The 11,917-nt window shown below is 32.0% G+C and overlaps 1 protein-coding gene across 2 annotated transcripts; it reads left to right on the top strand.

Annotated features, from left to right (window-relative positions):
* The first annotated feature begins 217 nt into the window (after positions 1–217).
* On the top strand, positions 218–11,188 carry eIF4H1 (eukaryotic translation initiation factor 4H1). Of its 2 annotated transcripts, none has more exons than XM_068767688.1 (6): positions 218–321; positions 622–745; positions 4,444–4,625; positions 5,783–5,883; positions 8,973–9,212; positions 10,480–11,188. In XM_068767688.1, the coding sequence occupies exons 1-6, from the start codon at positions 272–274 to the stop codon at positions 10,623–10,625; spliced, it is 843 nt and encodes a 280-aa protein (XP_068623789.1). In that variant the 5' UTR covers positions 218–271; the 3' UTR covers positions 10,626–11,188. The 2 variants fall into 2 exon arrangements, with proteins under 2 accessions (XP_068623789.1, XP_068623788.1); XM_068767687.1 differs by having other exon boundaries at positions 5,783–5,952.
* Positions 11,189–11,917: the final 729 nt, after the last annotated feature.

Here is an 11,917-nt window from a genome sequence, read left to right as displayed (position 1 = left end):
GATGTCATAATAAATGTTATCTTCTAGAAACGGTATGAAATAATATAAACTGGGCAGTTTATTTAGATAAGATTGTTTTAATATTACATATAAAAAATTATTGTGATTTTATTTTGTAGTTTAAAATATCGATATTTATTCAATAATGAAAGTAACTTTTGGTAAATGCCGTAATTATAATGAATACTAGTTTTTATTGTCATTATTCTTAATCTGTGTAATATACAATTCGGACGCATCCAGAAATTGATGCGCGCGCATTTAGTATTCCATGTTTCTAAACATGGCAGGTCGAAGTGGATTTGACGATGGTAATCCCAGGTATTTAATTTTAAAAATACGCCTATTGCAGTTTTATATTGTTTTGGACCTTATACTGCTAATGATATAAATATTATTGAAATTCAATTAAATGTTTCGGACGCAGGTGTTCCACCAGTTTTTTCACGCTGTAAAATAACATTGTATGAAAGAGATATTTTAGAGAAGCGTGTGAATATTAATTAATTTTAATTATAGATTACAGTTTTGTCTGCAGTTATTTAATCAGATATTATCAAATAAATAGCATTTAACAAAATTTATAGGTTATAATTTCCATGGTTATGATAATGCGTACAGGGATTTCGGAGGCAGTAGGAGAAATCTTGGCGGGCGCCCGCTTCCCACCGAGCCCCCTTACAAGGCATATGTTGGGAATCTACCTTCCGGTGCCATTCAAGGCGATATTAATAGAATCTTTCCCGTAAGTACGAAATGTATTCTTAATACTTTTTTTTTCATAATTTTCTACGTATTATGCATATTAGTAGTACGTGTGTCTGAAATATTGATTACAAATCAAAAATTATCGATTTACAATGGACCAAAACAATTTTTATACATTCCAAAGATATTAAGTAATTGTCAATAATTTTACAAGGTTAAAGATGTTATAACTAATATATCAAAAATGTTTGTTTGAAATAGTTAATACGACGTTATCTCCTTTGCTTAAAATTTCTGTTATGTCACTATAGTTTATTACTATGCTACTCTACATCATACTATTCATTATATATTACATTCATAACTCATACTGTATAGGAAATGCATCATTGTTACCATTTTAAATTTGCAAAAATTTAATACATGGTAGTATATTTTTAATTAAAAAATAACAATTTAGCACAGGATGATTGGAAATTGTTGTAAATGCTTTTAAGGGCTCAATGTACATCTCACTTGCTTTCAATCAATGTATGGTAAACCTTATCTAAGAGTCAATTGTTTCAGAAACAATAAATAATGCAACTAAAACAATTTTCAAAATTTGTATTGTAACATATTAAAATTAATTACTATTTGGCAAAGACAAATGTCTTTGTATGCATTATACTCCCATTGATTATTGGTCTGTCACATTCCAATATAAGAAATATATTGTTATTATTCCAATAATCTACGTTGAATATATAAATATTTCATCTTTAATAAAACAAACCTGCTTTACTGTAGAATTTTATTTTAGCTCTTCATATTTTTGAACAAAATATTTAGTCATTTTATATCATAATGTATTATTTAGAAATATATTTTTTTAGTGATACCTAGTTAAATATTTATTATCTTGGTTTACCATAAATATTTATGTTTTCTTGTAATCAAGCATGGATTTATATACATTGTGTAATTTATTTGTTGCTGTCTATTAACTGTTTGTAATATGTTTGACTCAAATTTTATATAATCATATATTGATACAGTAATTATAATCATTTTTTAGTAAACAATGCTCAATGGGCATTCATAACTTTTACTATTATTGTATTTTATAACATATGTCTTATAATTACACATATTTATGATAGATTTATCCAACAGATTTCTTCAGAAAATAACTAAAATCAATCTGTGTATACTGAGTGATTGTTTATAGTTGTAAAAATTTTAATGGTGACAATATGTTTTACACCTTTTCCAATCATCCTGGAAACATTAATCACTGCTAAATTAGTTGTATTTATTTATTTCTTCTATTGGAATGTGATAGGCCAATAACGGCTGTCAGCTGGGACGGATTATAAACAATTTTTCATTTTAATGTGCAGTAATCAGAGTTTCTAAAAAGATTTTTTTACTATATTGATATTAAATTTTTTATCATTTCTGAACCATTGATATTTGGATAGGGTGTACCATACATTAATTGATAACAAATGAGCCGTACATCCACCTCTTTAAAGCTTTTCGTTTATGACCAATCGCCTTGCATAATCTTAATAATTTAATTATTTGTGTAGAACATTACTTATCATTTTTCTTATAGATATTGGTTCAGACAGGCTTTTGCTTGTTCAATCACAATCAAAACAACAAAAGCTTTTATACTTACAGTATAATTAAACACAATGTACATTTTAATTAATAATTCAATATATTTTTGTGAAAAATAATTATTTGCCATTTTTCCTATTGTAGTTGATTTTGCTTGTCTTATCGATCAAAACATAATGAAGGCTTTTACACCTACCGGTAATAATTGTTAAAAAACGCTAATGATTTGTAATCCATAAATATTAAATATGTTTAATTACAATTGACAAGTTTCGTAAAGACTTTTAAAAGGTAAATTGATCCACATATACAGATTTCTAAGAAACAATAATAATAATTACATAATAAACATATTTTATCATTAGCAGTTGTCAGCAGTGACTTTGTAATCCAATTTCATTTAAAGTATACTGCTAATTTATTGGTAAGAAGCAAAGGCAATCAATAAGCATATTTTTATGGGCTTAAAGTTGACCAAACAGAGGGTTATATAAAAAATTCGAAATATGTGTGCTTAACTAGTGTTTCGCATCATTATCAACATGTTAAAGTAGATTTTAGAGTATGCATTTAGTATATTAGTTATAACAAACTATTACTATAATAATTCTCATATTGCAGTCACATTCTCTACCACTAAATTTTACTGTTTCACTTTGACATGACGTATTTTTGGAATAATTTTTATAAAAATACTGTTTTAAATGTACAATGGATACAAAGATAAAAGCCATTAACATGTTAATAAAGACTGACTAATTAATAACCATTATAAATTTGAAAGTGAGAGAGTAACCAACACTCAACCCAGCGAGCTCCCCATCTGTAATCAATTGCATGACTGGACCCAACTATCTATCCGCTAATGCTGGGGTCATTACTTCAAAAAGCAATATTTTCCGACTGTTTACCCGTAGTTGTCTGCCCAGAAGGAGGACCATTCACATACCTTTCCCGGTCTCCGAGAAACTTTAGGTAAAAAGTTACTGATTCAATCCCTCAGGCGAGTAGGCGCCCTTTGTCCATGATGGTCTAGACGAAGTCTTCAGGAATGCCACCCACCAATTTGTTGCGTCCACTTGGACAAGTAACGTGGTAGGCGTCCAAGATCGGCGGCGCTCTTTCAGAATTTTGAATCTTTACAGATCAACCGATCCGAACCGATCGTACCTTTTTAAGAATTTTGGCCTGCTGTTTCCCAATATGCTTGACGCCATACGGTGAAGGCAGTCCAGATATAAACCTTCGGATCCAGTCAGCTTTTTTCTGAGTTTCTGTCAACAGTCTGACATGGCCATTTGCGTATATGGGCCTATCAAACAAAAGCAAGCCCATTAATCTACCTTGCCACGTCCTGTCGACCCTTCCGAAAACTACGCAGCTGAATATCACAACACAACTGACCTGGCACAGCTTAGTTCAGTCTTAAAGAATCTCTTCATCCTCTAGCACGGCGCTCAACTTCGTACTCCTGAAACGCTCTAGATAATAAGTCATCGGGTGTACCCCATAACGATCTGATGAAGGCGGCTAGGTTAAATCAATCCTGTCACCGCAAACCTGAGGGCGCGTCCGAGTATTGTTTCTTTCAAATTAACTAGACTCAAATCTATTTTCTCGCACCCTTCAGTCCTGATGAGGTTGATGTTGTCCATTGTACGCCGGGAGAACGGATGATCCATTGGGCGGATCAAAGTCGATATAAATTCTCCACACATCATCTACTCGTGAAAGAATTTATATACACCAAATCATATTTTATCATAGAAATATGTTAATAGGCACGTGAATGAAATTTTAATAGTTTTACGTATTTAATCCTTGATTTTGAAATTTATTTGATTTAAATGATAATCATTTTAATGTAATCAAGGTATGCACCATTGTTAAAAATGTACTTCCCACATACTAATCACTGTAAACGGAATGATGTCGAAATATGTAAATTCTTAATACATTCAAATATGAAAGTCCTAAACAAAATATTTAATATCATAGTTGCCAGTATTCAGAATTGGCATTTTCTTAGATTTTGATGAACTTGTTACAATGTGTATATCCCACATCTATCTTTAAACTACATGTTCTAGTTCTGTTATCTTATGTAGTGATATGCTTATTTTTCAGGATTTAGCCATCAAAAATGTTAGAATGGTTATGGATAAAGAAACTGACAAATTCAAAGGATTTTGTTATGTGGAATTTGAATACTTAGATCATTTGGTTAAAGCAATTGAAATGAATGGTGCACTCATTGTAGATGGAAATTATGTCAAAATTGATGTTGCTGAAGAAAAAAGGAGTGACAGGTTAGTTGCAATTACTTCTCGTATTTTTAAAATAAGAATGTCATATTCCTCAGTCTTTTAAAAAGTTTAACTTACTTAAATTATTACAATGACCTTTATGTTTGTATATAGTTACAAAAAGTTCTATTACATACGCTAGAAGGTTCCAAAATGATCTATGGTGACAAAAAAATAGGGTTTCACAATAAGGGAAGGTCCACCAAAATTTATTTACTATAAATAAAGAAGAAATAAAATATTTACTTACCTTCATCTACCAATATCAGCTTATAATATTTTAAGAAATTCAGTGACAGGTTAAAAATAATTTTATTGGCCAACTACTTTTTTGATTTCCCCTCACAGGAAAAGTAATTATATTTCCTTAGTTAGATACAATCTTTACATTTTTGGCCTAGTTTTGGTAATACGGCAGAAATGTAGTTGCTGGAATGAGCTAAATTTTGGAAATGATCCATAAGAAAGAAGGTCTGGGTACCTTTGAAATAGGCCTTTCTCAGTTAAGTTGAATTCAACAATAAAAGTTAGTTGCAGATTCACTGTTAGGGTAGCAAGTCCATAGGATTTGTGAATGTCAATGGGTTTAGTATTTATTAAATAATAAATAATCATCAGTGACATATAAATGAATAATTAAGGTGCTGTAGTTGTTTTGTGAAAAGCAGTTTTGGAATTGTAGTTTTTTGCAGAGGCAATTGTTCATTAATGGAAAAACTTGTATAAATGAAGATGGGATATCACAATTAAAAAGTTGTTAATTTATATGTTTTACGACCCAGCAATAAGCCTAGTGTTCGATAAAGAATATAGTTATTTTTATTATTTAATTGAGATTAACAATTTAAACATAGTAACATTCGGTTATTTATACATAAAGATTGAACCCTGTAGTTTTACCAGTAATGCAAAAGACCTAAAACCTATGAGTTTTTATTATATTTGAAAAAATGGTTGAGCAAGAAAGCCACAAGGGTCACTTTTGTGTGTGTTTTGATGAACCTTATTCGGCGCTTACGGGTGACTCCCATGGCTTAGATGGTACAATGGTGAACTGCATGGCCTATATGGAAATGCTCAATGTTTACCATTCAACAATGAAGAGTTAATTTACATTTAAAAATGGCTTGTATATCGGCTATTAATTTGGAATATTATAGAGGTGGAGGCTTCGATCGCGGCAGACGCGATGGGCGTGACGGAGGACGCGACGGTGGCCGAGGAGGTGGAGGCTTCAGGAGAGACGGCGGTGGAGGTCGTGGTACGTACGACCACTTCGACGGCTCCGAGCGCCGAGGACCCAGGCATCAGGGTGGAGGGTTCATCCATGGTAACACCGCTAACACTCATTACTGGACGAGGAGGGAAGACTTGTTTATTTGGAGATTCACTAACAAACACCAAACACAACAAATGGGCAGTCACTTTGAAATGGAGGTCTGTTAATATTTCATTTTCATCACAACTGAACATTATTTATCTACATTACTTCTTGATTTACTTTGGATTCACAGAATTTTATGATTTGACATTTTACAAAGTAGTATGTTTTTATCACAAGTCTTCTCTTTTTGTGGTCACTTACTAAACATTAACATGTGTTGGTTGTCTCATTGTAAATAAGTATATTTTTCTGCATGCTAAATTAAAACGTTTCTCCATTTCTCATGTGCTTACTTATTAATAATAAAAACCTTTGTGTTGCTAAATGTCTTTGTATAAAATATGGATATTCAAAATTTCATACATAGTGTCTTAAATTTTATCGGCCAACATTTTCATATAAATTATCTAGTATCTGTGGAAATATTTTGCCTTGTATTTATTTTTTTTGTCACTAAATTTCCTCTATATCATCTTTTACAATTTAACCAATGAATTTTGTACTTTGTAATTATTATCTAGTTGTTTGATACTCATTGATGCACAACCTTTTTTCTTATAATACAAAATTTTCTTGGTTTTCCTAATGTTTTATACGAAAAAAAAAAAACAGAATTAAATATGTTTAAAAGTTTTCATTTTCATTTTATTTTTTTATTATTTTCAATTTGTAATATGGCTATGCGCCAATGGGTAGCGGCGAAAAGGTTGAGAATCACTGGACTAGATACGACTCAATATTTCATATATTTAGTATATTCTTCATTATTAATTGTAACATAAATGAGTATTATTATTTTATTTGTTATATTCCTTATCAACATTGTATGTCGATCTGCACATTTAATACATTTGTTCGTGTCTTACCTTACTAACTACTTACTATTTCATACATGAACACTTTAGTGTTTCGTAAAACCGAAAGGTCCATATGTTATTAATGGTGGTCACGTATTTGCGTTAATATTATCTTGATAGCTTTTGTCAACAGGTGTCAACACAAAACCTGATACAGAGGTTCAACAGAGATTCTAAGACTTTTTTCTCTAGACCTCTTTTAAAATTTAACTAAATTAGAATGATATAATGACGTGTAGATTTTACTAACACGATTTCCTTTGCGGCTAAGTTTATACTTACGAGTACAATAGCATGAACTAGGAATTGTTCACACTGGATTCTCTTGCGAGGTATAAAACTTGTTGTTTAGACTAGATTCTCTTTCTAAAACTAGGAGTTGTTCAAACTCGATTCTCTTCCGATATTGTGAACTGGGAGTTATTGCACTCGATTCTCTTCTGATGACGTGAACTATCAGCGGTCTCACTCTTCCTAGGTGCCATGAAACATCAGTAGTGCATTATTTCTCCTTAAATGAGGTGAACCACCAGTAGGCTCAGACAGCATGAAACACTAGTCCTTTCTTCTCCTCTGTGAACCAGCAGTTAATCACAATGATTCTCTTTTGACGTAAACCTCTTTTTTAATTAGCTATCAGGCTGTATGAACAACCAGTTGTTCACACATAATTGACTTTAGATGACGTGTAGCATCGTCGTTTCACACTCGACTCTTTCCGGCTGGCATGACGCACCACTAATTCACACAAGTCCATTTATTAATAGCTCATTTTTTCTGTTAACGGTGAAAATTTACAGGTAAACATGGTTTTCATTATTCAAATATGTGATTTTAAAGTTTATGCAATTAGTAGTATAATTACTACTAATTGCATAAACTAATATTAATAATTGTAACATATAATTTTTGTAATACAGGTTATTGTTTCAAAGCATTCAAGCTGCACGGAAATCAATGTTGGCGTGAATTTGAGTGAAGCCATTAATATGCAATATATTCGGTTATAATTACAAAAACTTATTTTTATCCGCACATATGACAATTATTATTAAATAGATTTTATTAATTCAGAGACCACTTTCAAAATTTAGCTGATTTCGGAGGACCACAAACAGCTACCTTTCTGCAATATTTCGAAAACTCATCAAAAAACATGATAATTAGATTTAACTATGGAGTTTTGCGTTGCAGATGAATGCCAACTAAGTATTAAGAAATTTAAAAAAAGTGAGAATTGATTGTGTTGTGTGTAGAGGGAGCAATAAGCCCAGCAGTAGAGGATTGCGACTTGCGATAGGTCTCATGTTCGATTCCCGAGATATATTCTCATAATTCACATTTGTGCATTAATTATGTAGGATTGCCAATGCTCACATATTTTCTAGAAAAATACAACATCATACATGCCAATAATGGTAATTCTCCCAAAGATATCTTCGGGGAGAGCTATGTGTGCCTTGCAGTGGGTGTCTATCAGCTAAACAGGGAATAGAAAAAGAGAGATATGAGTAAAAAAGTAAAGTTGGCCAATCATAAAAGTTATTTCATCTAACTTTACTTTTTTAACACCTACTCATAGCACAAGGAATCTATAAATTCTCACTAATTTAATTTGGAACCCTCATCATTCAGAGTGGTTAAAAGAAAAACAGTATTCTTTTTTATATTTTATTCACTTTAATCAATCATTGTATGGTAAATATTACACATTAGTTATAATTAAAATTAAACAATAATGTAATGTAACTTGTAGAAGTAGTAATCTCAAAATAGTCATAATTTTAAGTATGAGTGTTTTATTTGTTGCATTATTAGCAAATTATCAATACTTTGCTTTCTGCTTTTCAAAGTATTATCAGGTGTAATGAATTTTTTTTTCATACAACATCGACCTTAGATCATATTATTTGTGTGTCGTTCGTGCAACCGATAGTCTGATAGATTGTCGAATGGCTATCATGAAAGGGTAGACTCGGCGTGGGTTGACTTTCCAGTAGGTGGAGGCAGCGCAAGACTGATCATCGTGGCGCTGTTTGGGAAAGGCTTTTGTATTGCAGTGGGCATCTATCTTGTATGATGAAGTAATATAAACGTGATGTGTTGCAGAACGCGAGCGTGAACGAGGCGGGTCCTCGGGTAGTGGCGTGAGCGGTGGCGGCGGCGGTGGCGGAGCTGGTGGGCCTGGTGGACCTGGTGGTGCCGGCGGTGGTGGTGGTGGAGAGCGGTGGGGCGACCGAGGCCGCGGTGAAGATGCTCGTGGCGAATGGGGCCGCATGGGACGCGCCGCTCCTGCACCTGCAGCCAAACCTCGCCGCCAGTTCGATGATATGCCGCCCGCAAGGCCCGGTTAGTGTGTATTTCCTCACTTACTCACTCTCTCACACAAACACTCATATAAATATACAATGAATGGTTATGTATGTTAATAAAGTAACACTTAAGTTGGTTAGCAAATCTTTCTCAGGGCAATGTTTACTTACGTTTTCACAACAGGATCTCAGAATGTAAAGAAAGCTTCCATTGCAAGATTTAAAAGAAAAATGTCGAATAATCTTTGTGTGCTAAGAGGGGTAAACTACACTGTAAATGACTATAGAAGATGGCACAACTTGAAAACTATGTGATCTCCAGGCTATTTCAATGCTTATTTAATTATGTGAGTTTATTATGGCTGTTCTCAAGTTTGAGGCATTTCATTGTAACAGATTGTTAACTTGTTGTTAAAAAAAGTTTAAAAATTTTTTAATGGGCTGTTTTTTGGGCCTGTCATACTCCTCTACCATATGTAAGCAGCATCTTTTAAAAATAATTTTTGAACACATTTTTTTATTTTTATTCTCATTTTACATACTTTTTAATGTCCATCATACCTTTTTCTTTCCTCACTTCACATTATCTATTCCTTCCTTATTTCTCATAAAAACATTTACTTTATTTCATTGGTTTATCGTAAATGTTATTGTTAATTCGTATTTATTTTAAAATGTTATCACAAATTGAAACTTTTTTTTTCTTATTTATTTTTATTATTTATTACCTTTTATTATTGTTCTTATAACCTTTATTCAGAATTTCAGGGAGATCTGGTGGTGCTTCTCGTTGATTAGCTTGTGCAAAGCTCGGAATGATAAATATTTAATAAGTAATCTCAAATAGAATGCTGAATATATTAAATGCGAATATTTGATCGAATACTTAGTGCATCTAGTATACCAATATTTTTGTATAGTATAGGCATGTAGACTAGTTAAAATTGTATTTATAAAAAAAAAAGATTCTCCGACAATGACAATAGTTTGAAATTGCCAAGTATAGTAATACAAACTGCATAATACTTCATAAAAATGTAAATCCAGACAGCAATCTTCAGTTTTATTAGACTTAAAACAAATTTACTTACACTTGACATTTTGAAAACATTAATATTCAAATGTGATTGCTAGAAAATTTAAATTATGAGTACATTATGACATTCAACATCATTGAGAACTTTTAAGAATGAAGTACTTATAAGTACCAAAAATTATTGTGACACTATAGTTAAAATACTTCTGTATTTAAAAAAAAAAACATATTTTCAGGGCAACAAGTAATATAAAAATGTACTTTACAGATACTTCAGGCAGACCTAAGTTGGTGCTGGAACCGAGGACGGTTAAAGAGCCAGTGAATTCACTGGCCTCAACAAGCCAGGCCTCTTCAATATTCGGAGGCGCGCGGCCGAGAGAAGAGCGGCTCAAAGAGCTGGCGGGAGAGTAAACTAAGACGTCCCCGTAATCTTCCCTATCCTTTGTGTACCATGTATCGTTCCGACGCCCAGCAATCATCATCTACCCCCAATATCCAATGTGCAAGGCATTGTACATGAGCTTGAAGGATTTTTGTTAGGTTGTAAATCATTTTTATCATATTTGTATTTTGTTAGCTTTATTGTCTTTAATTAATAAACATATTGTTTTTGTGCTTTACAAGCGAACACCAACTTGGTTGGTCCTTTAAAATGCTAGTTGTTCCTTTATCCTCTTTGTGGTATGTGTACCCCGGCTTCTGCGTTTAACCCGGATTATATATAGCTTTTTCAAATTCCATGATTTGATTATTATTTTTTGTTTATTGATTACACTATGTGGTATAAACATTATTTTTTTTTATATTCAATGATTCTTCGCGATTGGAAAGCTCCGATATAGATTCTCTTTTGTAATGGTTTAACTTTTTTTTTTGTTAGAACATGAGAAATTTAACAATAAGTGATTATATGAATAACTTAAGAGTTATGATGATGTAATTATGGTGTCATTAATAAATTCAACTTCCACGTACTTGGATTTCTACTTTATAATGTGTATTGTTTTATTGTCGTAAGTAACGTGGCGGTAAAAAAAATCGCAAAATTGTAACGGATAATAGAAAAATTAATAAAAAGTGGATTCTTTGTAACCGGGAATTTATCTACATGTCCTTATTATCCTGAAACTAACCATGACATAATAGTATGCAACAACTAACCATACTACTATAACAATAATTTTTTCCAGTGTGTTTTGCAAATATGTTAGTGTCTGAAAACTGGATAGGGGTTGTTCATACATTTAAACTGAGGAAGAAAATCTCTTTATCTACCAATAGGTGATAGATAATAGTAAGAAAACATGATAAATAAATAGTGGGGTTACAGAAAGTGTAATGTTTTATTAACAAGGGGTTAGAAAGATTTTTTTATAAAGAGGCTTAAGTTTTTTAATGTCTGAACTAGATCTGATAATATAGTGAACAGCAGACTAAACCACTTTTGAAAAACAAAAAAAAATCATCTCAGATCAATTTTAGTGAAAGAATCATGTGTGTGTTAATATTATCCTCTTTGTAATCCTGATGAACAGATTTTTGACCACATGTATTTATTACTGGAATCCTTTATAAGAACTAAAAGGTAACTCTTTCTCAGTATATCTATAGGAAAAATTATTAATTTAAGTATTATATATCTGTAAAAAAAGGTTCTTTGATGGAAAGAGCTATGCTTGGGATTTCTTTGACTGATTCAGCAA

Source organism: Battus philenor, unplaced genomic scaffold (genome assembly GCF_028537555.1).
Source record: "Battus philenor isolate CCGP_79_NKW_IND1 unplaced genomic scaffold, ilBatPhil1.0.hap1 SCAF_23, whole genome shotgun sequence".
Lineage (NCBI taxonomy): Eukaryota > Metazoa > Arthropoda > Insecta > Lepidoptera > Papilionidae > Battus > Battus philenor.
This window is presented reverse-complemented; position numbering and strand designations above follow the sequence as displayed.

Coding starts and splice junctions, on each gene's coding strand:
- eIF4H1 (XM_068767687.1), top strand. CDS start 272: ATGTTTCTAAACATGGCAGGTCGAAGTGGATTTGACGATGGTAATCCC. Junction 322..621: donor TTTGACGATGGTAATCCCAG/GTATTTAATTTT, acceptor TAATGCGTACAG/GGATTTCGGAGGCAGTAGGA. Junction 5,953..8,972: donor GGGTGGAGGGTTCATCCATG/GTAACACCGCTA, acceptor GATGTGTTGCAG/AACGCGAGCGTGAACGAGGC.